Source organism: Rosa rugosa, chromosome 1 (genome assembly GCF_958449725.1).
Source record: "Rosa rugosa chromosome 1, drRosRugo1.1, whole genome shotgun sequence".
Taxonomy (NCBI): domain Eukaryota; kingdom Viridiplantae; phylum Streptophyta; class Magnoliopsida; order Rosales; family Rosaceae; genus Rosa; species Rosa rugosa.
In genome coordinates, this window is record NC_084820.1 from 55,365,510 (window position 1) to 55,392,392 (window position 26,883).

The 26,883-nt window shown below is 38.4% G+C and overlaps 2 protein-coding genes, 2 long non-coding RNA genes and 1 pseudogene across 5 annotated transcripts; 1 reads left to right on the forward strand and 4 right to left on the reverse strand.

Annotated features, from left to right (window-relative positions):
• Nucleotides 1–2,189: 2,189 nt before the first annotated feature.
• Nucleotides 2,190–5,825, forward strand: LOC133730794 (uncharacterized). Its single transcript, XM_062158318.1, has 5 exons — nt 2,190–2,286; nt 2,531–2,673; nt 3,314–3,493; nt 4,217–4,287; nt 4,998–5,825. The coding sequence occupies exons 1-5, from the start codon at nt 2,190–2,192 to the stop codon at nt 5,431–5,433; spliced, it is 927 nt and encodes a 308-aa protein (XP_062014302.1). The 3' UTR covers nt 5,434–5,825.
• Nucleotides 5,826–13,724: 7,899 nt separating this feature from the next.
• On the reverse strand, nt 13,725–15,664 carry LOC133730803 (GDSL esterase/lipase 4-like; annotated as a pseudogene).
• A 2,121-nt stretch (nt 15,665–17,785) lies between these two features.
• LOC133709994 (uncharacterized) lies at nt 17,786–18,957 on the reverse strand. Its single transcript, XR_009846433.1, has 3 exons — nt 18,871–18,957; nt 18,677–18,788; nt 17,786–18,183 (listed from the first exon to the last, which is right to left on the reverse strand). It is a non-coding gene; the product is annotated as an uncharacterized LOC133709994 (long non-coding RNA).
• Nucleotides 18,958–19,108: 151 nt separating this feature from the next.
• LOC133741920 (uncharacterized) lies at nt 19,109–20,896 on the reverse strand. 2 transcript variants are annotated; one of them, XR_009862242.1, is made up of 5 exons: nt 20,535–20,896; nt 19,891–20,486; nt 19,708–19,773; nt 19,440–19,502; nt 19,109–19,150 (listed from the first exon to the last, which is right to left on the reverse strand). It is a non-coding gene; the product is annotated as an uncharacterized LOC133741920 (long non-coding RNA). The 2 variants fall into 2 exon arrangements; XR_009862241.1 differs by having other exon boundaries at nt 19,891–20,896.
• A 606-nt stretch (nt 20,897–21,502) lies between these two features.
• Nucleotides 21,503–23,032, reverse strand: LOC133730812 (GDSL esterase/lipase 2-like). The gene is made up of 5 exons (XM_062158332.1): nt 22,768–23,032; nt 22,562–22,683; nt 22,163–22,390; nt 21,827–22,082; nt 21,503–21,729 (listed from the first exon to the last, which is right to left on the reverse strand). Exons 1-5 carry the CDS (start codon nt 23,030–23,032, stop codon nt 21,503–21,505), a joined length of 1,098 nt encoding a protein of 365 aa, XP_062014316.1.
• Nucleotides 23,033–26,883: the final 3,851 nt, after the last annotated feature.

A 26,883-nucleotide genomic window follows, 5' to 3' on the forward strand; every position in this document is an offset into this window, starting at 1 on the left:
ACAAGAGAAGTCGACACGACATTCTTCTTTTTCTCCGTACAATTCAGCACAAATTCAGCTGAGCATATCAGCCACATGCACCATTACATTTCTGAGGTACAAAATTGCAAAAATACCCTACGAGGTGTTTCAGAAAGCCCTTAGTTATGTCATATAGGATATTTCAACTCGGAGTTTACTGAACTTTGTAATCAACAAAGACCAATCAATTGAATAAGATATTTCTCAAAACTCATAAAAATTCAAACCTTCTCCCCATCAGTGGCAATATGACAACCTATTGAGGTTGTTGCTGGCTAGCTGTGTACAAAGTTCTCACAACTTGAGAGGATAGTCTGGTTGCGTCCTGCTTGTCATGTAACCTTCGAAATCAGAAATTTTATATGCTTTTAGAGTAGAAAAGAATACTTCAATTCAGGGTTAATTCGATAATTCTATTCATCCCACAATGAGGGTATATATACAAGTACAAAGGAGTAGTCTAACTCTAATAGGAAACAATCTTTCTATAATTACAGGATATCCTAATTAAATAAAATCCTAATTACATACAGATTTACAGAGATTCTACACTCCCCCTCAAGTTGGTGCATAGATGTCTATCATGCCCAACTTGTCAACTGAGCTGTCAAATACCTTCCTGGACACTCCTTTAGTAAGAACATCAGCTAATTGCTCCTCTGAGTTTACAAATGGAAAGCGAATAACCTTTCTGTCAAGATTTTCTTTAATAAAATGACGTCGGTCAACCTCCACATGCTTTGTTCTATCATGCTGAACTGGATTATGTGCAATCTCAATGGCAGCTGTATTATCACAATGCAAATCCATAGGCTTTTTAAGCTTGTAACCTAGGTCTTTCAAGACATTACGAATCCACAACATTTCACAGACTCCGTGTGCCATACCTCGGAACTCAGCTTCTGCACTTGATCTGGCAACAACTTTATGCTTTTTGCTACGCCAAGTGACAAGGTTCCCTCCAACAAAAGTGAAGTACCCAGATGTAGAACGTCTGTCAGTTTTATCACCAGCCCAATCTGCATCTGTGTACCCAACAACTTCCAATACATCTTTTTTCTGAAACAGTAACCCTTTACCTGGCGCCATCTTTAAGTACTTCAAAATAGGAAAGACTGCATCCATATGCTCTTCACTAGGACAATGCATAAATTGACTAACAACACTCACAGCATAAGCAATATCAGGTCTAGTATGTGAAAGATAAATCAACCTTCCTACAAGACGTTGATACCTCCCTTTGTCAGTTGGAACTTGATCAGGATAAATAGCAAGTCTGTGATTCATCTCAATGGGTGTCTCCATTGGTCTACAGTCCAGCATCCCTGTTTCAGCAAGTAAATCAAGGACATACTTCCTTTGTGAAAGCAAAATCCCCTTCTTAGACCTTGCAACTTCAATACCCAGAAAATACTTCAGTTGTCCCAGATCCTTCATTTAAAACTCCTTTGACAGATACTTTTGCAATTCATTCATCTCTTTCGGATCATCCCCTGTAACAATCATGTCATCAACATACACAATAAGAGTTGTAATCTTACCATTCTTGCGTTTGATAAACAAGGTATGGTCAGAATTGCTCTGTCTGTACCCAAAGGCTTTCATGGACTTTGAAAATCTTCCAAACCAAGCTCTTGGAGACTGCTTCAGGCCATACAAAGACTTCTTCAATTTCACTACTAGAATAATGTCATTAGACATCGCCACTATTAAATCGGTCAGGATTGCACCTGATGTTAAAAATCGTGCTAACATCAGTTTGTGAAAAAACCGATTTCTGTTGTTATTATAGACATCAGTCACCAACTGAAACGATGAGAAAAGCTTCGTTGGAAAAATTTAAAAAAACGCGGAGGGACTAAGTTGAAATTTTCAGATACGCGGGGGGACCAAAATATTCATTTCCCCAACACTTAGAATTTTTTCACTTTGTCTAAAACTTACAAACCCTAATTACTAACTCTCACTTTGACTCCAGCGCGCGCCTCCTTCTTCGCGTCGACCTCGTTCTCCAACCTGACCCGCCCCGAGCTCATTCTCAAACCTGAGCGGCCTCGAGCTCGTTCTCCGACCACCACCAGTGTAGGTCCTCTCTCTCTTCTCCCCACCACCAATACTGATTTTCTATCCGGCGTTTCATCGTCTTTTTCTTGTGGAGAGAGAGTGAGATGGGAGCGGAGAAAACAGAGGTGTCGTTGGATTCGTTGATCGCCGGGTTCAACAGTCAGATCTCAGAGCTCCAAGAGCTCGTTATTGCTCGAAATAGTAAGACCCAACCTGATTACCCAATCTTAAATTTATGAACTTTTGATACGGCTCTTATCATCTCACATATTCTTCCAATTAGTGCTCAAGCTCAGATATCTGGTGGCTGGAGAAAACTGAAAAAGAAATTAGGGATCATGTCTCGATTTGTTTCAAGCTTTTCAGAATGAGTCTACGGATTATATATGGTGGCAGGTAAATGGGTCTAGACTTTGTTTATGGCATGATTTTGATGTTTTGGCAGGGATTTGGGTATTTGTTTCTGGTGGCTGCAGAATATTTGGTTCAGGTCGGAATGATAATTTTTTGAGTTCAGGTGAAACATATGAGCTGCGGAATAACCTTGTTGTCCGGCCATTTAGGACTCAGCATGCCATACCAAGCCAGGTGTGTTTCACTATATTATTGTTTATCATTCACAATTTACTGAAATAATTGCAGTATTAGCGATAAGAGTATCTCAAGATTTTTTCAGTGAACACATCGGCAAAAGTTGATGATCTATATATAACAAAAAATATATATATAGAGAGAGAGTCAAAGTTACAAACTCCGAGCACTAGTACAGCAGAACCAAGCCATTGTTATTGTTAGTTACTACTTACTACTATTATTATTTACTGTGCCCGTGTGTTTCCGGCGATCGTGATCACTGGGTAGTGATTGCGGTGGTTGTGGAAGTGAGAACTGGACAGGTAAGGAGGAGTAAAGGAGGTCTGCAATTCAGTTTTTTGGGATAAGGGCTTTGGTATTAAATGCTGAAACCAATTCTATTTATTAGGCCACAAGCCAAAACTTCTTCCCGTTCTACTCTTTTTTTTTTTTTTTTTTTCTAATTTTACTTTCTTTATCTCTGTATCTGTCATCAAAGTATCACTGTGATTTTGGGCTCGTTTTTATTATCCGCTTTAATTCAACTACTACGACGGAATGTTTTCTCTTTACCTAAGGTTTTACTTCGTCTTTAACTCTGTTTCCTCTGTTTTGAATTTAATACTGGGATTACGATCTGAAAGATGTGTAAAAGGGTATTGTTTTTGTTTATATATATGTGACATATATATGTATTAGCTGTTTTGAGTCTTTTGCTCTCAATTCTGGAGCTGATTGTTATTGTTCTGGGTTCTGGGTTCTGGTTGTGGGTGCAGTTGGTTCTGAACTGAGGCAGAGGAAGCTGCTGTTCTGTGGATTACTTACCAGATTCAAGGTACTGTCTTTTCAAGTTTTTATTTTTTGTTGTTGTATGATTTAATATCTTCTGGGATCTGATTTAGATCTTTCTTATTCCTCCATTTTTACTAGTTTTCTTCCCATCTGGAGAGATTCGAGTCTGGGTTTTCACTTTTCCCTCTGTTTGTTTATTCATTTCTTGTCTGAATTCTGCTGGGTTAGATCTGATCAGTTTTGTTTGATTGACAAATAGAAATGGTAGTGGCCGGGAACAGGGAAAGGTCTTTGATTTCAATATTTTACTAATTGTTTAGCTCTTTAAAGTCTGTGGAGGCTGAGCCTCCCTCAAAAAAGTCACAACCTTTTCTGTTGTCTTTTTGGAGTCCACTGTAGAGTCTGTCCACTCTCTGCCAAAAACAATCAGCCTCTGAACTGATTTTATGTCTCCCTACTATTATGTTTAACATTGGTTTTGGGGTTTTTCATTGTTTTACTTTTGGTGGAAAAGAAACAAAAGAACTTCTGAGATGTTGGTTATGTACCCAGATTTTGTAGCTGGAAAAAAAAAACTATTATTTTTTCTTTTTCCTTCCCAAAAATTTCCAAATAGGTATTACTTGATGAAAATGTTTTTGATTTATTATGTTATGTGTGAGATGGAAATAGGTATTACAATGAGACTGTTGATATGAACAATATGCTATATTGTGATTACTTTGTTTCATTAATTACTGAATAAATGGTTCCCTCCATATTGCAGGACATTCGTCAAGCTGTATCAAGGTTGCAGTCTAAGGTGTCAGCGAAGGTGGTTCAGGGCGATGGGCTACGGTAATACCACTCTAGATCTGGTTTTTCTTTTGGTATGGGTGTGGAGTGTTAACTTGTTTAAACTTTATTTTGCTGAAATTGGGATTATTGGGATAATTGACTTGAATGGAAATTCTCATTGACTTATTGAATATCCCCTATGGGTTGTTTCTGGTTTTTCAATTTTGTTTGCTTGAAAAAATCTCTCTTGAATGTCTGGGATAGTTTCTGATCAACAAATCTCTCTTGTTTGGCCTTTTTCTTGCAGGACATCTTTTTGTAGAAGTACTTCTTTTTGCAGTCATTGTTTTTCTATTCTCCCAAAAAAGTTACAAACCCCCTAAGAAGCCTTTAACAGAGAAGGTTTGTGTGAAAATTTTATGCCAGTACTTTTTTCTTGGAACAATACACTCTGCTTGCGCACCTCCTTTAATCCATTGAACTGCTTTTTATATTCGTAACTTAACAAAACAAGGAGTCAGAAGTGTTGAGGCATTGTTGTAAATTGTAATTTGATTATACTTCCTCCTGGGATTTGAAAGAAAAGATCTGTGTGACCAATTTAGTTGTCAACTTTTGTCTCAATGAATAAAGTTTTTAGTTATGCTACTATTTGCATATCACCACATATGAACTTGCTAAATGTCTAGTTTGATTATATGCTTCTGATTCTTCTGCTTTCTGATATGACATTGTATCTCTGACTTTGTGTTGAATGCATTCTTTTATAGGTGCTTGCGTAAAGTGTGTGATTCATGGAGCTTATTTGTGGAATTTCCACCGAGTGGACAAGTTATAAATCGATCATCTTGCAAGAAAAGAAAAGTTTCATTGAATGGATCGAGTTTCTGTGGAGCAGATTTGTTTGCGCTAGTGAAAGACTCTGGAGGTTTGTTTCTTGAAGATGAATGTGACGATGAAAACAAATATGATTTCAAGCACACTCGAGAGAATTTCCAAAAAGCCAAAGAGTGCTTAATTTCGTTGAAAAATTCGATTGAATGTCTCCACCAAAAGAATCTATTTCCCTACAATCCTAATGCTCTTTTGAACCGGTGTGTGTCTTTGGTGGAGCTAATCTATGGAGCTATGGAGTTTATTGTTATTTTAAACAATAATGAACGTGAACTACTCAAACTGAACTTCTTGCTCTTGCTTGCAGCTTAATGAGGTTTCAGGAACTCTGTTTCGAGGAGGAAAAATAAACTACTCAAACTTGCTCTTGCTTGCAGCTTAATGAGCTAATCACTGGATGCCATGGTGCTGGTATGAAGATTATATTTTGCTGTGATGTGCAGGATTGTCAGGTGTAATGGGGGTTGCTTATATTCAAGAAGTTGGGAAAGCCAGCCTCTTTTTTGAGTTAGGCTAGTTTTTAATTAACATTTTTGTAGCAATTATGAACAAACATGAATACTAATTGCTAGGCTAGCCTTGTAGTAGGTGAATTGGGGTTTTATTTTGCCCATTTTGTAAACTGTTAAGGATGATGATTTTAGATATATATTTTGTGGACATCATCCTTGTAATAGCTCAATATTCAAATCACTCTTGTCAACTATCGAAATTGCAATTTATAACAGCAGCTATATATTTTGTGGACATCATCCTCTTTATAGAATGTGATGTCTAGATATAAAGTTGAAATCAGTTTTAACCATAAAAATTGATGTCTAGTAATACAGATACATCAGTTCCAAAATGAAAATCGATGTTACTGAAATATACAGACATCGATTTTTTGTCGAAAAAGATATGTTACTGAGTACCAGACATCAGTTCCAAAATGGAAATCGATGTTACTAAAATATACAGACATCGATTTTTTGTCGAAAACGATATGTTACTGAGTACCAGACATCAGTTCCAAAATGGAAATCAATGTTACAAAAATATACAGACATCGATTTTTTGTCGAAAACGATATGTTACTGAGTACCAGACATCAGTTCCAAAATGGGAACCGATGTCTGTAACAGTGTCAGTCATCGGTTCTTAAATCAATAACGATGTTAAAACGCAAAGTTGTGTTGTGTAATCTATATTTCTTTAAGCATTAAATACAATAAAATGTGGATTTAACAATAGTAAAACATGTAAGTTTGTTATCATTTAAACCTATTTACATCGATTTATAATTAGGAACCGATGTCTACACGAATACTAGACATCGGCTAAAAACCGATGTCTGCATTTTCTGGATCTTTCTCATCACCCACAAAGACATCGATCGGGTTTTTGTTTCTCATCGGTTTTTGGCCGATGTCTGGGGCTATAATTCTAGTAGTGTTTACACACCTTGCCAACGCCACTTGGGTAATTCTTAACACCTGGGGGCACATCCATGTACACTTCTTCCTCCAAATTCCCATTAAGAAACGCATTCTTCACATCAAACTGGTGCAAGGGCCAATCTTTGTTTGCTGCAAGTGAGATTAGAATCCGGATAGTATTAATCTTTGCCACAGGTGCAAAAGTCTCCTCATAATCAATCCCATAGCGTTGTGTATATCCTTTGGCAACCAACCTCGCCTTGTATCTATTAATAGTTCCATCTGCATTAAGCTTCACAGTAAATACCCAACGACACCCTATAGTCTTATTTCCAACCGGCATAGGTACTAGTTCCCATGTTGCATTCTTTTGAAGAGCTTCCAATTCTTCATTCATCGCCTTTGTCCATTTTGGATCCGTCAATGCATCCTGCACGTTACTAGGAATAGATACTGTAGATAATTGATCAACAACAAGTGCATGTGACCCAGAAATCCTATGGTTAGACATAAAATTAGCTATAGGGTATTTAGCTTTGGCTTTGATATCTGGTTCATATTGTTTCTTAGGAATTCCCTTGGTAACCCTTTGTGATTTCCTAGGTTCGACACTTTCTAACCCAGAAGATTAATTAAAGTTTAGGGGTACCTGAGGAGGATCATTCTGACCGGGATCTTCAGTTGGTGATGCAGAAGGGGGAATATCTTGTGTGTGAGCTTCAGATACGTCTTGATTTTGATTCAAACTATCCAGAAAAGTCGTCTCTTCTGTCTCAGAATTCACAACACTCTGTTCGGCAGTTACATTTTCTGTTTCGGAATTCACAACACTCTGTTTGGCAGTCGCATTTTCTGTTTCGGAATTCGCAACACTTCGTTCGGCAGTCGCATTGTCTATTTCGGAATTCACAATGCTCTGTTCGGCAACTGCATTTTCTGTTTCCAAATTTCTACCCTCAAATGTATCCTCCAAATTTTCCAAGTCTTCAAAGACATCAAAATCAATAATAGAACGAGGATTCCCTTCACAACCTCTCTCCCCCTGAAGGGAAGACTGAGAAGCTCCCCCTGAGTAATAAGGCTCGGATTCACGAAAAGCAACATCAAGAGAGACATGTATAGTGCCAGTAAGGGGATCATAACATCGATAACCCTTCTGGAAGTCAGCATAACCAACAAAGATACACTTACGGGCACGGGGATCAAGCTTGCTGCGTTGAGGCTTGGGAATATGAACATAGGATGTGCAACCAAACACCCGAGGCTCCAAATTAGGCATAGAAGGGATGGTCAAAAGTGTATGAAGCTTCTGATGAGGATTCTGAAACTCAATCACCCGTGAAGGAGTACGGTTGATAAGATATGCTGCTAATTTTACTGCTTCTCCCCAATAGGACCGAGGTACATTCATGCCAAATAAGGAAGCACGAACAACTTCCATCAACTGCCTGTTCTTCCGTTCTGCTAAACCATTATGTTGAGAATATATGTCATCCCACATGGGAAAAATGGGACTTTGCCTATGAGTTTATAAGGGTTTGGGCCACTCCATCCATTGTCAATTGGTTTTGGATGTGAACCCTAGATTACTTTAACATGGTATCAGAGCGGGTCCTTCTCCAATTGCGTCTCCACGTAGGCACGTATCATGAGCCCAAATTGGGGTTCCCTATATAAGAATTGGAGGTTTGATGACGAATTCCATGTGACCGGCAAAACTCAATCATAGGGCCATTCACAAACTCTCCACCATTGTCAGACTGAAACACTCTAAGGATTGTTGATACTGAGTTGCCACCATTTTGTGAAATTCGGTAAACATTCCAAATACATCACTCTTATTCTTCAGTAATGACACCCATGTCATGCGAGTGCAATCATCAATAAACGTTACAAAATACCGAGCTCCAGAAAGAGAAGGAATTTTCACAGGACCCCAGACATCGGAGTGAATCTTCATAAAAGGAACAGGACTTTTATTAAGACTTGGTGAATATGAAATACGGTGACTCTTGGCCAGTTCACAGATGTCACAGTGGAAATCCAAATCACTAACAACTGAAAACAATTGAGGTTGCAGCTTCTTAAGATAACGAAAGGATAGATGACCTAAACGGCGATGCCATAACCATACAGCTTCCTTCGCATTCTCTACCCCGTTGATCTGATTAGCTTGTCCCAAAAGATGCTTCTGTTTCTTTCCAGTCTCTGTCAGATCCAGATAGTATAATTTCCCCCTTCTAACACCATAACCAAGAATCCGTCGAGTCAGAATGTCCTGAAACACACAGAAAGACGGATAGAATGTCACAATACATGCAAGAGCTAAAATAACTTGACCAACAGACAGGAGATTATAAGCTAGTGATGGAACAACTAAGACAGATTCAAGGGTTAAGGTATCAGATAAAGCAATAGAACCTTCTCCGGTGACCGGAGTTGGAGTACCATCAGCAGTAGAGACAACGGCTTGAGGGGAACGTCTAAGGTTTTTCACAAGACTTGGGTCATTGGTCATATGGTCAGATGCACCTGTATCAATTATCCATGTACTATTAAAAGTAACCTTACCCTTCATACCTGACTGCGCTACATTAGGGGAGGCATTGTTTAGGTAAACTTCCTCTTTAGTAGCAACAGCGGCCTTGCCCAGATTCTTTTGCGGTTTCTTGGTGAAGTCCCACCAATCAGGGTAACCAATCACTTCATAGCACCGCTCCTTGCTATGACCTAATTCCCCACAGATAATGCACCTTTTGTTTGCATATGGATTTGGTTTACCTAGAGGACGGTGTGGAGAAGGTCCTGAGAAGCCTGGAGGACCCTGTTTGCGTTGAGCCATAACAGAAAATTTGGTAGTCACCGAATGCCCCATAGCCTGTTTCTCTGATTGCATCATTGAGGAATTCATGATTTTCGCAGGATTGGATTTTCAAGGGTTTCAAGATGGATATGAATGTTTTTGAAAAAAAAGTTTTTTTTTCTTCGAAAAAAGGTAGGGTGATGGTGGTTTGAAATTCAGGATGGTTTGATTTCAACGGTGGTGGTACGCAGCGGTTTGTGGTGTTCTTCGGGATTCGGGATTCAGGATTCAGGATTCAAAGGATGCAGCGCAAGTTCAAAGGATTGAACCTGGTTTGATACCAAGTAGAAAAGAATACTTCAATTCAGGGTTAATTCGATAATTCTATTCATCCCACAATGAGGGTATATATACAAGTACAAAGGAGTAGTCTAACTCTAATAGGAAACAATATTTCCATAATTACAGGATATCCTAATTAAATAAAATCCTAATTACATACAGATTTACAGCGATTCTACATTTAGTGAATAAGACTTCAATTATTCATCAAACATAATCACACCTTGTACGATTGGGGTCTCCATTGAATCTCAGCATAAGTTAGTTCTCAAAAAACAAAATTTGAAATTAATGTCATGTTGATAAATTAAAGCAGCAGCATACAATAATACTTTGGTCACACTTGTCAGGTTTCCTATCAGAATGCCAAAATATTCTTTATGTGAGTGGGAGTACTCGAACAAGCTTGAATTTGTGCCGAACGGATAAAATTAAGTAGCCATTGCTTCGGATGCTAATTTCTGCTGGAGCTTCACCACCTTCTTGAAATTACTGTTAGGATTGCGGCTCAATATCTAATTCCTTTTGTATTTTGGATTCTTTACTTCTGAAGGCTTTGGGTAAGCAATTCTAGTGTATCTAGGATTTATGGAGTTTTTCCTTAGAAGTAAAGGTTTAGGATTGAAGATCCTATTGGGAGTTGGACTAATCGTGAGCCTATAAATAGTCATTCAGGGTTATTGGTTTGGTGTGTGCTTTCAGAGATTGGAAGACACCATTTAGAGAAGATGTGAGTTGAAAGAGACTCATTCTAGGAGGTGCCGTTGTGGGTTGAAAGAGACTCATTCTGGAGGGTGCCGTTGAGACATCGTTTAGAGAGATCCGTGTGTGGATCAATTGAGTGGTCTGATAATTTGAGAGATTTTAGAGAGTTGCAAGCTTTGAGAGATCGGGTGTATTTAGGAATTCTCTATTGAGAATTTGGGTTGTGAGGAGAGAGGTTATTTGAGTGGAAGAACCAAAACGGTCTTCAAAGTTTGTAATCTTCTTCTCGTTTAGTGGATCCACCATCATCATCACCCGGGGACGTAGGTCAATTGTTTGACCGAACCTCGTCAACAATCTTGTGTTTGCTTGCATAGTTTGTGATTACTGTCTTCATTCGGTTTCGGTCTTGGGCTAGGGAATTCGAAAGGTGACCCGAATTTCCTAACAAGTGGTATCAAAGCTCTAGGTTCGAGAGCGACTATGAAGACGTTAGAGAAATTTGGAAATCAAGATAGAGACAAGACGTGGAGTGCTATTGTTGTATGAGTTTCGAGCATATCAGATATTAATGTGGAAAGTTGAAGGCTAAGGAAAATTGAGGAACTACTATAGGCATGGCTAGTGAAGATTTCGAAGAAGATTATGAGATGCAATCGTGATCACATCATGTTCAGAGAAGCCACAAGCTGAGTGGATATGAGATATGGGTTGTTTCGAACACATACAGATTTTTTTTTTTCTTCCTACGGGCCTGTGTAGGAAGGTTTAGTGAAGTGGGTTTGTGCATAAAACCTACGAAGTCGCTAGTGTTAGAACAATCAAAATTGAGGTGCATGATGGATCAAAGGACTTTAGTGAATGTCGCCATGTTTCTAGTTTCGAGAGAAATCTGATATTTCTTGGGACTTTGGATTTTTGAAGACCACAAGATGATTGTGGGTTAAGGTGGAACTTTTGAAGTGTTGAATGGAGCACTCGTTCTGATAAAAGTTAAGAATGTGAAGGGTCTCTATCATTGAGAAAGGAGCTTTGTTCGAGGTGGAACTAACTATTCCACTAAAAGTTTGGTTCAAGGTGGAAAGATTGGCAATCTTGGTTCCTATAGGCATTCGGGGAAGATGAGCAATAGTAAATGTGGAGGAACGAAATTTGCTTATGAGATGAAATTTCAAAGAGCAACAAAAATTGCAGCAGTCCTTAAACGGAGGCAGACCCATAAAGATCCTAACACAAGTTTGTGGTGGAGATATGCTAGCTCATGCATATTCCACAATCAGAGTGTCACCCACTTTGGAGAGTAGAGTTAATGAGGAAGTTGAGAAGCAAACTTGGTGTTCTAACAGTGATGCGTCAAGAGAAGATTTCCATGGAGTTTATGGTGAGAGAATTGTTTCAGGGGGATGTTGCTCAAGATAAGTTGTGCAAACCATTAAAGATCACTCCTATTAGGTTTGGCAACTTTGGTGAAGCCTTGGATTGCATGCAAGTGGCTGCACAGTGCATGTTTGGGAAAAAGAATTGTTATCCAAGGGTCAAGTTGGAGTGGTTGTGAAACTTGGCAAACTAGTTTGGCTATCAAGCGCAAGAGGCGCATTGAGGAGTGGTGGTGATCGTGGTTTGTTGAGATCGAAGACCCAAGGAAGCTTGCGTTCAGTGAAAGTTCAGAGATTTTGAGCCGAGGTGGAAATTGTTAGGATTGCGGCTCAATATCTAATTCCTTTTGTATTTTGGATTCTTTACTTCTAAAGGCTTTGGGTAAGCAATTCTAGTGTATCTAGGATTTATGGAGTTTTTCCTTAGAAGTAAAGGTTTAGGATTGAAGATCCTATTGGGAGTTGGACTAATCGTGAGCCTATAAATAGTCATTCAGGGTTATTGGTTTGGTGTGTGCTTTCAGAGATTGGAAGACACCATTTAGAGAAGATGTGAGTTGAAAGAGACTCATTCTAGGAGGTGCCGTTGTGGGTTGAAAGAGACTCATTCTGGAGGGTGCCGTTGAGACATCGTTTAGAGAGATCCGTGTGTGGATCAATTGAGTGGTCTGATAATTTGAGAGATTTTAGAGAGTTGCAAGCTTTGAGAGATCGGGTGTATTTGGGAATTCTCTATTGAGAATTTGGGTTGTGAGGCGAGAGGTTATTTGAGTGGAAGAACCAAAACGGTCTTCAAAGTTTGTAATCTTCTTCTCGTTTAGTGGATCCACCATCATCATCACCCGGGGACGTAGGTCAACTGTTTGACCGAACCTCGTCAACAATCTTGTGTTTGCTTGCATAGTTTGTGATTACTGTCTTCATTCGGTTTCGGTCTTGGGCTAGGGAATTCGAAAGGTGACCCGAATTTCCTAACAATTACTTCGCTGAGTTTTTGAATCTATCTCCAACATCAAAAAGAGAAGCATTCATGTGTCTGTAAAACTGCGTTTCTAGTCAAGTCCTAGCAGTTTGTCTTAGCTGTACTGGTTACGAAGCTAATCAAGATTTGCTAATTAGCAATTTCAAAAGATGCTGAACATTTCAAGGCCAGTGACAATGGCATTTCTTATCCACATTAGCTGGAAACTTGCTGCTTAGTTCTTTCTGTGGGATGACTGCCATCCCGAAACAGACCAAGTGTACGTATTTTCCTGATTTCTTTTTCTAATATGTTGTGCATCTCAGTCTGGCTTGTCCAATTTCTAATAATGAGTAAACAGTGCATATGCATTTCTGTCTAGCTCGTCTGGTTTCTATTCAAGTCCTTTAGTTTAGTTTTTTTTTTTCCCATTATTTTTCTGTCTAACACAAGTTGACCATATTGTATTATTAGATACTTAAGTTGACATTGCAAGATCAAACAAGTTGAAATTGTAGTGTTATTATTGGACTATTTTTTAAGTAGTAACACTGCATTTGCTACTGGCCTACTGCTGACATCAAATTTTTTGACTTGAATATAATTGCGTTGGTTAGAAAGTGTTTGCTCCACCGTCATAACCTAGTGTGATACAACTTGTTGCCGGCTTAATAAAAAAAAAGGGAGTAACTTTCTTAGTTTCTTTTTGTGTGCCAAGAGTTAGAATACATAAAAACATCGAAGACGATGTCCAAAGTTTGACGTAATAGGAAGATAAGATGCAGATGCAAAATGTTATTGCTTATGATACTAGTAAGTCACACTTAGCACTAAACTTCGAAAAGATCTTTCAGATTAGTGTAAGGCCTTGTGCCATTGGGAGTATGGCTCCACCATGACTTGGCAACTTTCTGGTTAACTCTTTCGGTTGGATGGCCATAGTCAAAAAATACATAGTCAGTAACATTGTCACATAGTTCATACTCTATCACACCTCTCTATTCTCCACAGCTATCAATTGCTCTGTATGGTCCAGAGCCACAACATGCCACTTTTCCTTCCTTGAAACCTTAGAGCATAATATTAACAAAAGCAGCATTAGAAAAGAAAGATTAATTAGCTTATGACAGAAACAAAAGAAAAACTGAAACTAAAATGTTGAGAATATATACATCCCACATAGGAAAAATGGGACATTGCCTATAGGTTTATAAGGGTTTGGGCCAATCCATCCAATGCCAATTGGTTTTGGATGTGAACCCCAGATTACTTTATCATGGTAACAGAGCGGGCTACCCACGTGTGCATGCTTCACGCCCATATGGGCTCCACATCACCCAAAAGACCAATTAGTTTTCGGTGTGAACCCCGGATTACTTTTATCACGAGGAAGTCTCGTATAACCATGTTTTAATGGATTATTGATTATTTTAGAAAGTTTGGAGTAGACATTTGGATTTGAATATTTGAATCCATTGAGCTGTACTTTCGGCTTCAACAGAACTTTAGCAAGTACTCTGTTATGTGCTTAATTTTCTTCGAGATCCTCATCTTGTTCCATGGCGTTTATGAGTGGCATGGGGTAATTGTTTGCATTGCATATCTCAGATGAACTTCCGATCTTCTCATATTTTCAGGGAAGGTAATCAAGTGGTAGATGCTCTTGCTAATATTGGTTTATCATTGTCTGCATTGACTTGGTGGGACGAGCCTCCTCATTTCATTCAGGACCAATGTCAACGAGATAAGCTTGGTCTCCCTAACTTTCGTTTTCATTAATTTGTCCTTTCTCTTTGTGTTAGTTGTATTGTTTAAATTTGTTGTCACTCACATTGTTCTCCAGGGGTTTGGCGGTTGTGCCATCCTATTAGATTGTACATTATTTTTATTTCAATAAATTTGGGGTACTGGGAGAGCACTTTGCTCTTCCCGACTCCTATTTTAACCAAAAAAAAAAATTCTTCCACGCAGGCACCTTGGTTTCCTGTGTTTGATGCTCCCATCTTTGGCAAACAACCTAGAGGAACTGCATTTGCAAACCCAAATTTCCTTCCTCCTGTCTTGGATATCTCCTGAAATATCGAAATGCATGTGACCACAATGATCCTTCAAAACAACCTTTTGAATAAACACTGATGAGAAAAAGATACACACGCGCGCACGCGCACAGAGAGAGAGAGAGAGAGATTATGTTACTTTGATCACATTTGTCAGGTTTCCGATCACCATGCCAACAAATTCTTCAGGTGAGTGGGACTCAAAAAAACTGGAATTCCTTAAGAATGGTACAAAATAATCATTGTTTCTAATGCTAAACAAATAAACGGCGTTGGACAGAAATGTGTGAGCTTATGCATCAACTAGTTTATGCCTCAACTGCTTCTCCACTTTCTTGAAATAACCTACTGGAGTTTGAAGGTCTCACCCCTGAAGTACAAGAAATCAGATAGCTAATAGATATCTATTTAAAAAAATATTTCCTTCCTCCTATGCAGCCAATGCAGCCTAAAATACTATTTTTAAGAGAAACAGTATATATAAAGCATATGGATGGGTTTCAGCTGCAGCGATAGATGCAAAATTGACCCCATAAGTATAGTCGTTGAAACCCGGTTGTAGATATGGTGGTATAAGTGGCAGCTTTGCAAACTCAGCTGCATGATTAACAGAAATTTAGCAATGAGTTGTGTCATAAACTCATAATCCCTAATGTTTAATTAAATGACAAGAGAACCTACCAATTATATCCGGGATTAATTAAACGTCCATCCGAATACCTACCAGTTGAGTAGTTGAAGAAGGTTTCCCCATATGGCCAGAAATTTGCCTGTAATTTAGTGCTCGTATTTATTTAGTTATCATTCCCAGCACCAAATAGTGAATCACCAAAGATAAACATGGCTGCATGTGTCTGATGCTTATAAGTTATAATGGCCATAGCAGCTACTCTTCTTAATAAAAAGAGCTGCATAAAAAGCTACGATATATATTTGCAATCTTAAAGTTGCCATTCTGGTTAAACATTGTATTACCATCCCCCTCGTTTCATATTTATATACAGAAAATTGGGGTGCGCTTCTCCATGACGTTATAATTGGTCAACCTATAAAGCTTAGACATGCATATTTTGGTCAATAACAATGAAGGTGTTTGCTGAGGAGCTGTGGAACACAAGGATATATATAAGTTAATTGGCCTCCTATACTTGAGTCATTTTTTATGTAGGTCTTAGGTGGATTCAATTATTATATCTGATCTTTTGGAAGAGTCAGTTTTTTAATTTTTTTTGTATTGGTTCTTGGGTGGAATACTTTTTCTTTTATTTGGTTATTAAGTAGAGTCAAATAAATCGATGGCCTAGTTGATGATCGATTATACTTTTAACAGAGGACCCTCTTCTTAATATACCTTCCTGTTTAGCTCTGCATCAATTAGATGAAGGTTTGTTGTTGTTTGCCAATGCATAAGGTTTGTTGTTGTTTGCCAATGCATAAGGTTTTGTTATGACCAATGTGCATGCTTACTTCAGATTCCAATATTCTGTTTTTTTTTCTTTTAATCACTACTAGAATTTTGTTCATAGACATCGGTTCTGGACCGATGTTAAACTAATTTTCGACCGATGTCTTAGTGGGTGTAGAGAAAAGTATAGACATCAGTATAAGCGCGTTTTCAACCGATGTCCCAGACAACAACCAACATCGATTCTAAAAAACAAATCGATGTATAATCGTTATAATCATCATATTTTTGTATGTTAGGTATGTCTAATTCTTCATATTTTCACATTTTATGCTTAATAAAGTATATGTCGAACAATACCTACGTGAACATTTGCATCGATTTCTATTCCAGAAGCGATGTCCAGTACACTTGTAGACATCAGTTCCCATGAGTATTGTTTGTTCGTGGCCATTTTTACATGTAGGTTGCCACATTATTTTCCTAGGAACAATGTCTGTATCTTTATTCTACATCATTTTTTTATTCAGAAATGATGTTCACCTTTTGACCACACATCGGTTTTCTCCATGGTAGGTGATTTATATGTTCATAATAGATTACGGTTTGGTGATTAGAAATTGATGTGCAGTAGTTTTGATTACATCGATTTTGAGTTACAATTCGATATATTGATAATCATAGGACATCGATTTCATTTTTGATACTGATTTCTAATCTCTCAACTGACTTCGTTTTCCTTGGCATTACTGTTTTATTATGCTTTAATATACTTCACTTCATTTTGACAAGCATGATGTGAAAAGTTTGCATTTAGCTATTGCTGGGAAAAAAATTGCATTTCTCATCATCCAAAATAAGGGGCTTTCCCATTAATTTTCTTTCCAAATTCATGATTCAACATAATTCACAAAATAAACCCCTAAACTTACAAAAGCTAGCTTGGAAACATATGAGCAACAATGTACAAAAGCTCCACACCAAACTTTGCTTCAAAGCCAAAACTAGCTAGCCTTACTCAAAAAACATCTTGGCAGTCACATTTCTACATCAAACTCTGTATATAATCAGCCACTTCAATGCGCACCTCGTCAATTTGATCAGGGGATGTGACACCATTGATAGGGTCAGAAAACTCTGCTACAAGTTCATCTGCAACCTGGAATACAGTTTAGTCACTTTCCTGTTATATGGAAGATGCTACAGTTTAGCAAACCCCACATTAACCAAGTGGGAATGCAATGGTGTGGTGCATATACCAGCTCTGCCTGGACCACTGTGACAATAACCAAAGGAGAAACAGACAAAAACATTACAAATTTCCCTTCTAGATATCTATTCCAACTTTACATGATAACACAGAAGCAATACAAATTTTCTCTTAAAAAGATAAGAACAAAGGTTTTTGAGATTTGTTCAAGACAAGCTAGAGAAACAATTGGAGAAGTGAAGCAGGTTGAAAGATTCAGAATAAAGCAAATCCAAGGTAGGGAGGTTCAAAATGAATAACATTAACATATATATGGTACAATGGTAGTACAGCAACGCATTTCAAATCCTCCATGACAGGACCTACATTGATTGAAGAAAATGGATGCTTTACATTAATGTGATTCCGACTACATTGATTTCATCATCCGCCACCTACTTATGACCAGATAGATGAGTAGGTTTTCTTTTGAACATATAATTGATGGAAGTTGAGCTAGTTAGGAAAGGAACCAAAGTAAAGAATGAATACTGCCTCAGCTTGATCAACAAATGGGCATCAAAATTAGGAACTGGATGATAGGAATCAGTTTACCTAACTAACTACATGAATTGAATGTATGAGACTCTTGATTACCTTTAGTTTTTTGTTGTACTCCTTCAAAACATTCCATATAGCTTTAGCAAAACTCTGCATAATCTGATGGTTTCTCTCTCCATCTGCAGTGTCAACATTACACGGTTTTGAACCACTACTTAATTCCACCTTGTAGATTCTTTGTGCCGCTATAACAAAACAAGCAAGTATTAGACATTGCCAAAAGATAATTAGGAAATAAGGCTATGCAGTAAAAAGAAGAAAACAATAAGGTAAACCAATATATGAAAATAAAATTTTCTTTAACTTAAAAGAATATATTCATGCCCTGGAATTCATGTAAAGATTTCAACAGAAGCTTGGGAAATGCGTGCACGTATATACACATACCAAGGAGTTAAATAACCAAGTCAATAAGGAAATATCAACCCTGAAGAAATCATTTTAGGTCATCATCAGGAGCCATATGTATCCTTCAGAGTTACATTAATGCAGTCAAAATAATTTAATAAGGATCCAGAGTTTACTTGCAGGGAAAAAAAAACGGAGTGAAATAATCTTACGTCAATCATTTAAAGAAGCATAATGGAACAAACAAAATCTAAAGCTGCCAATTAAATTATGACACAGAGATGTAATTACATGATATAAATAAGTGAACAACTCAAAAACAAGACATACCACGCAAGACTCAGAACCGGTTAATTTCATTCTTTTGCGCTGCTCAGTTCTAGACAAAGACTGGATTTGCCTTTTGTTCGGAATATTTGAAGGGTCTTCAGCATTATTAAACCTGCACATATAGTATAAAAACTCTTAACAACTCATGTGAAAAATAAATTGAAGGGCAACATTAAGGTGTTGTAAAGTTGTACTTGATTTCCATATAAGGTGAGGCCTGTCTTAGCAGGTGAGATGTATCACGATAATCTTCTTCTCCTGATTTTACTGTTAAAATCTGTAATAGTAACGAATCAATCACATGAATAATTTCAAAGAAACTTGATACACAATAAAATGCAAACTGATTTTCAATAGTACTCATCAGAGGTTTCTGAAAAAATTTAACGAGTTAAACAATTTGGAAGGGAAAAAAAAAATTACCAGTGACATCCCCTTCTTGCCTTCCAAATAGTCTCTCAAGTACTTGGTCAACTGTCCAAAGATCATTGCATCAGTAACAATAGTCCTAAGCAATTGTAACAGATATTATAGGGACTCGAAAGACCATGTCTAGCCCTATTTCAGATTTTCAGTATCAATTGGTATATTAATCATTTAAGCATATATGGCTACAACTAAAAGCACACAATGAGTTAGGTACACATGTCATCCATATCTAATCTGAATGTGTGTGTGGTGTCACCAAGGATGAAAGAGAAGAAAAGTTAGAGCCAATGAAGACTACATATAAGTAATATAGAACCAGTACAGGAAAACATACCAATGAGTTCTGAAAGTGCTTTTGCATTGGCTTCTTAGGGTTCTTCTGATGCTCCAATAAGGACTGAAACACCAAAAATAAAAGGAGAATGACTACAGAGGCACACACATAAATAGATATAAAAAAAGAAACACAGAGCAAAGAAAAGATATAAAGGTCTTGGAGTTTTTTTAAAAGAAGCAGACAATTTTATATCTAGAAAATGATACATTGGTTATCACCAAGCACACATGAAGAAGATCCAGAAAACTGACTTAAAGTTACATACTCTCAAGCACAAGCCAAAAACCATCGATGTGTTGTTGATGAAATTACTTTCAAGCAACCTTGCTCCCTGCACCAAATTTAATAATAAGAAGAAAAAGAAAGAAAGTAAAAAAAGTAATAGAAAAACATTCTACAACGTCCTTAGTTGAAACAAAGATTAAAAGGAAAAAAAACAAAGCCAAACCTGATTCCCAGTTCTCTTTTCTCTTTCAGCTCCAGCAAGGTCAACAATACTCAGGACGACTTCATTTGCTTTATTGTTATCCTCTCCATCAAACTTGTCGGCAACACCTCGAATGTTAATAATACACTGTGACCGACTAGTAGAATGGAAAGAAAATAAGAAATAAACCAATATAATGTGATAATATGTAGTACACCGTGTTTGGACACTGCTGCAGGATTGTAGGCTCCTCCATAATCTGTTTGGCGCCGATACCGAACCCCAATCGTCGTTGACCACACATCAACCACCACCACAAACACAAAGCTCGCATGCCCAATTCCATGAAGAAGATCAACACCCGAGCCTATATTCCCACCGTCTCCATCCCCAAACCCAGAGGGTCAACAACCCTACTGCCGGATCCGAATCCCCGACCGTCGCCACACACCCAGTCACCACCATCTTCCGCTCACCCAGTCTCCGTGCAGCCACCGTCATCAAATAAAAACCAAACAGATCGAAATCCCAACGCCCCAGTCTCCGATCTCCATCCCAATCACCTCCGACAGCAACCTGTCCGGTCACACTAGACGCACACCTGCGAGGCCAGAGGCCTGCTCCAATCTACACAGAAACCAAGCAAAAAGAGGTTGAGAACTGACCCAAGACGCGAACTCTCCGTCAGCAGAGAAGAGAAAGCATCCGAGTTGAATCGAAATTGCGCTCGGACAGAACGAAACTCGCACGAATGACCTCGCCATTGAATTGAAAGCATCTGAGTTGAATGACCTCGCACGAGAGAGGAAGAGGAACGACTGGAAAGAGCCAAATTGAAATACCCAAAAAGAATAAGCCCATAAGCCCTGGATCTAGATCAACACAGTGGCCACCAAGTGCTCAATTTGTTGAGTTAGATCGAGAACGGAGAGAAAGAGAAAAAGGATTGCGGTGGAGATCGAACAGAGTTTAAGGGAAAAGACCAAATTCCGGAGCTTGTTCATCATAGAGAGAGAGTGAGAGTCCGGGGAGGGGGGGTGGTGGGGAAGAGTAGGGTTTGGAAGGAGTGAGAGTTAGTCATTACGGTTCGAAAGTTTCAGGGTGAAAAAAAAATTCAAGTGTTGGACTGTTGGAGGAATGAAGGGAATGAAAATTTAGTCCCCCGCGTTTCTAAAATTTTTAACTTAGTCCCTCCGCAAATTTTTTAAAATTTTTGAACGAGACTTTACACATCGGTTAATTTAATGACCGATATTTATAATCACAATAGAAATCGATATTTCATAAACCGATGTTAGGATGTATTTTTTACATCGCGTGCAATTCCGACCGATTTAATAGTGGTGATGTCTAATGACATAATTCTAGTAGTGAATATTAGAAAAATATATAGAAGATGGAACTATTATTTGCTTTTTATAATTATATAGCTTGTTGATATTATTAATCAAATACAAATTACTCAAGAAGAAAACACGTCTTTTGATTTGATAATATGTGCATTCAAGTATCAAGAGAGGAAAAAGGCTGGGACAGAAGATATATTCATTTAATTCATTTATTCATTTAAATAAAGTTGATGAGCCAAACTTTGATTAAATGCTCGATTGCGTCTGCAACAATTAAAACATTTTCAATAAACTTCAAATAGCTCTTTCAGACCAATGTAAGTCTCAGTCTGTTTAGGGGTATGGCTCCACCATAACTTGGAAACTTTCTGGTAAAACCTTTCTGTGGGATGATTGGATTCGAAAAACACATATTCAGTAACATTGTCTGTCACGCCTCGCTTCCCTCCACAACTCCCAATTCCTCTGTATGGACCAGATCCGCAACATGCCGTCTTTCCCTCCTTGAAACCTTTAACCATATAATTATAGCAAAACAAATGGTCTTAGCTTATAACACAAGAAAAAGAAAAAGATAAAGAAACTGAAACTGTAATGGCCATGTTTACCATGTTTAGACGCATTGTTAAATATTTCGTCTATGTGAGGGTATACATTTGGATATGAATACTTGAATCCTGGGAGATGTCCTTTAAGCTTTAGGAGGACTTTATCAAGTACTCTGTTGTGTAGTTTCGCTACCGCATTCACTTCTTCCACACATGTGCCTGTGTTTCCTGGTTTCATTGCTCTCATGCTTGGTACACAACCCAGAGGAGCCATGCTTGTAAACCCAAATTTCCTTCCTCCTTTCTTGTATATTTCCTGCCAATTGTGTATGAAGTAAGTAAATGATCAAATTCTTTTTCCAGTTCACAATCCTGAAATATAACTGGATATAGTACCTTGATCACAGTTGTCAGGTTTCCTATCACCAGGCCAACAAATTCTTCAGGTGAGGACTCAAACAAACTGGAATTTGTGCCGAGTGCATAAGAATAGTCATTGGCTCCAATGCCAATTAAGTAAACAGCTTCTGACAGCAATGTGTAGGCTTCTGCATGGCCTAGTTTGTGCCTCAACTGCTTCTCCACTTTCTTGAAATAACCCAGTTGAGTTTTAAGGTCTATGACCTGAAAATAAGAAATTGATCACCCCAATCATGCATATTTAAGTACGTATATCTTCTTCTGCCTACATTATATATGTACTTGGTTTCAAGCCTAATGATCCATATATATGCTGTAAGTGTAACCAGAAGACTTGAGACGTAAAGACACACACACACAAGGGAGATGACATACAAATCCTTGATAAGATTCAGCTAGAGCACCAGCCCCGGCAGATGCGAAGTTGACCCCATAAGTATAGCTTTTGAACCCACGTCGTAAATATGGTGGAATAAGTGGCAACTTTGCATACTGAGCTGTAGAAAATGGAATTGTGACAACCAGTTTTTCCGTAATATTTATTGTTAAACAGAATCAGCATATTGCATAGAGTACCTTACCAATAAAATCAGGGATTAGACGTCCATCCGAAAATCTACCAGTGGGTTGCTTGAAGAATGTTTCCCCATATGGCCAGAAATTTGCTTGAAGTTCAGTGGAAGTGTTCAAGTAGTTATTATTTCCGACATCAAACTGCGAATCACCAAAGACGAACAAGGCTGCGTGTTTCTTGTGAAGCCTTGAGTTGTCATGGCAGCTGATTGGAGTAAGAAGACTTGCACAAAAAGAAAAGATCATACATACTTGAAACAGTGAAGTCGACATTTTAGCTCTGGTTTACTCTGTATTATCAACTCCCTTGTTCCAAATATATATATAGGTCTCTGTGATCAACTTGTATCACAGAAAACAAAATATAAACTGGAATTCAATTCTACGATTACTATACCTTGTTGTTGTGGAATTTAATTGGTCTTCAGTCCAATATATGGTATATTCTCTGTTCCAAAGTTGCTTTGCTAATATATACATAAAATTATTGAAAACAATATTGAATGAGGAACAATCAAAATAATCTATCTTCTGCTCTGTTTCAGTTGTGTTTGTTTTAAAAATTATATCCTTTAAATTGATGGTGGAGTAATTGGTCTCTGCGTTTAGCATCCAGTACTTCAGAGGGCCAGTGATTACATTATTTTGATAACGTTTATGTTTTTTTGGTTTGTAGTTTTTTATTGCACTGCAGCCCAGATCAGAGTCCATTCAACCCCCAGACAAGTTATGGATTTGATGAAAATTATCTCAATTTTGAATAACAATATTATTGACTGACAACATAAATGATCAATTGAGAAATATAAAAAGTTCATGTGTTCATCATTTCATTCTTCAACTTATGACAGATGCATAGAACCTTTTCTTTAAGTAGCAAGACATCTTAAACGCTGCTTAGGAGTCTAAAGTCAAAGCTCTTGGCTGCGGCCTCTCTTTCTTCTTCATTTCTTTTTGTGGCCGGTTTAGAATGTATGAATCAACACAAACATGTAGTGAGGGTTCATATAGTTAGGACGATAAGGAGTCAAATTTATTTAGCGCCTGCAAAAATAGTGCAGTTCACTTCAGCCGAAACATTTAGGAGACTAATCTCAAGTTGCCTAATTTTTTTAATTTTCTTTTTTTTTAATCTAAAGTTGCCTAATTCAGTTCAAATAGTGCTTGAACATGTGAAAGACATGTGACAGTGGAATTTCTAATCCACTTTAGCTTGAAAAATTGCTGCTTAGTTATTTCAGTCGGATGCCCGCCATTGAAATTGACATAGTTCCTCCACAAACCATTACCTTCCTTAAAACTTTCAGAGTTCAAGTTAACATAATGCATAATTAGCCTAGACTGTGGCTATTTTGTTCGCTTATGCAGTCTTTCGCTCATGGAAGTATAGGAATCGATATGTGAAGTTATGAACATTTGAATCATCTTAGGTTGATCTGTAGTACATGAAGGATTTTCTTTTGGTCCTGTACGTATGGAAGACTTTAGATATTACATTGTAGAATGAAACAGAGGATTAAGCACGTAAACTTTACTTAATTTGTTTTGTGTGTCAAGAATTAGAATATAGCAAACAACAAATGCATGTGTATATTATATTACTCAAGTTGTATTTACTAAAGCACAAGGTGATTGTTTGACTCCAATTTTATTGCAGCTAGTCAACAGTTTCTTTTCTGCGCGGGCGTGCCAGCACCGTTCGGGTGCGGTCGTCGGGGGTGTCCCTTGACCTGACTTCTTTTGAGCGATTGTGGACGAGGAGAGCACCAACCTCGTTGCGGGATTCTTTGTGCCTCGTGGTGAGAATTTTTGCTAAGCTTCTTCAAAATCACACAATCGATACTCGACGTCGTAGATCGAGCAGAGCGAAAATCACTGGGAAGTGGGGAGAACTTGCTAAAGCGTGACTTTAGCTTGGCTGGTTTGCGAGGGTGTTACCCTTGCTTGGCTAGTTCCGTAACCGTTGTGGTCACGGTACTACAGTCGGCTCCCGAGGAGACTAGTGTAACGCCCCAAGCTGCACCTCACCAGCTTAAGCACGTCACAGTGCCGCGAGTCTCTAAAATGTAAACCGAACGCTCGATTTACATCCTAGAGAACCGCTAGGCATTTTGTTTGAAAACCTTTTTTGGAAAACACAGCAGAAGCTACAAATATTTTTGAGGTGAAAACTTGAATAGCTAAAATCTATTTCGTTCGTCCAGAACTTGGATAAAGGCTCACACGAGGTACAGATTTCAATGAAAGAAAATTCAACTGAATTTAACACGAGGCTAGATAACAACAAGCTCCGAAACACTAAGTTCAAGAAATAGAATTTAGAATAAGGTCCAAACGACGATTTACCGAACTTGTTCCGCACACCCAGCTCCGTCCATTATTGTCCCATCACTAGTGCACAGTACCTGCATCCACACTGTTGTAAGGGTGAGCTTTCGTCCTCGCTGCTCAATAGGAACTCTATCTCGACTAGATTTGAAAATCGATAAATAAATTATTGAGGCCTCAGTATGAAAACATGCTTAAACCAAGTGTTTAAAAGAACGACAAACTTTAATGTTTTTCAACTTGAAAACTGATGCATGATGCTTAAATAAATACGGCGCCAAATCCAAATATTACCTGACTGCCGGTCCCATAGACCCACTACACGACCTTACCTCAAATTAATTTATCACCAGGTAAGCGTAGCGAGAGCGTCCGCTACCTAGCTACACACACGGATCGGGTCGTCATTGCGATCGCTCACCGTCCGACCGGTGTAGCTAACCCTCCGAAGGTTTTGGGGATCGAACCCAAGGAAGTCAGAGCCACCCTTCGCTCTCAAGCCATCACACCTTTTCTCATACGGTTTGGTCAGTATGCATCGCATTTTAACTTAACCAAGCCACACTACGTAACATGCATCATATTGAAAACAATTAAGGAAGTAAAAACACGCATCGAGGAGAGTTCCGAATCCCTACCTGGATTTCGATGCTTTCTCTCACGTACTCCTAGAGTCGCGAACCTTCCGTTCCTCGGGTAACTGGAGTCCTAAGTTCCGACATTTCGATCGTTAATAGTCTATTGGACAAATATTATAATTCTCGACGATTAATAAATCGTCCAACCAACTTTTCCTGGTTTGACCAGGAGTTGACTAAAGTTTGACCAACATTTCTTAGTTTGACCAGTCTTGACCAATTTGACCAATTTAACATATACACAAGCAAAGATCATGTTTCCAATTTCGTCAACGATTTATCTCAATTCACCGAATACTTGGTCTTTTATTTCCATTTCGCATTTTATCGCATAGTAAATTCCGTCGAATTACTATGGACACCCACATAACTTAAACCATCCCTTAGCACCCTTTAAATTCACTCCACGAACTTGAAAGTGAAGTACTCTTTCTAACCACGCGGACGATACGCGCCGTTTAGCAACATCGACTCATGTTGCCCCTCCTGCAACAACCACGTGCCAACAGGTCCTTGGACACTAGTTTGTCGAACCGACGACCAGTCTTGATAACGATCTTCAACAAGCCCTTCCGTCACGATTCGACGAAATTCGAGGATCACCGTTAAATGTTTACCCCTTGGAGACTGAAGGCTCACACGCTTCCACGCATAGCACAGCGTCGATCTCGCAAGCTTTGCTAAAATTAGAGGAACTGATGGTTAAGCAACCATGAACAACACTCGTAACGTACTTGACGTCAAGACAATTTTCTAGTCTACACCTTAACAAGACCCTGTTAAGCCAAAAAGCTAAGTACACACAAGTCGCATTTCTAATGGTGATGACGCAAGCTTTCCGCCTTTCATTCCTCACACATCTCTTTCTCGACCTTCGGTTGCCAATCGTCTAGTGCATTTATGGATAAGCAACCGAAAACAATGCCCAAAACTTTGCTTTGCAAATTTCCTAAGAAATTGAATTTGAGCTCTCGGAAATTCCCAAATGATTTTCAATACCACAACTGTAAACTTCCAAGAAGGGAAGGGAAAGGAAGTGAAAATTTTTACCAAAACAACTTGCAGAGAAGTTTTCAAATTTTCCTTTCTCGTAAAGCAGATTTGGAAAAATTGCCACGACTTCATGTCCAGTCGAAATGAAGTGAAATTTTCCAGATC

Bases quoted from the DNA above. Each gene is read 5' to 3' on its own strand.
- LOC133730794 (XM_062158318.1), top strand. From the start codon at position 2,190: ATGGGAGCGGAGAAAACAGAGGTGTCGTTGGATTCGTTGATCGCCGGG. The intron at 3,494-4,216 runs GTACTGTCTTTT...TCCATATTGCAG, and splicing joins GATTACTTACCAGATTCAAG to GACATTCGTCAAGCTGTATC. The intron at 4,288-4,997 runs GTAATACCACTC...ATTCTTTTATAG, and splicing joins GTTCAGGGCGATGGGCTACG to GTGCTTGCGTAAAGTGTGTG.
- LOC133730812 (XM_062158332.1), bottom strand. From the start codon at position 23,032: ATGTCGACTTCACTGTTTCAAGTATGTATGATCTTTTCTTTTTGTGCA. The intron at 22,684-22,767 runs GTAAGGTACTCT...CATTTTCTACAG, and splicing joins TCTAATCCCTGATTTTATTG to CTCAGTATGCAAAGTTGCCA. The intron at 21,730-21,826 runs GTAAACATGGCC...ATATGGTTAAAG, and splicing joins TAACAATGCGTCTAAACATG to GTTTCAAGGAGGGAAAGACG.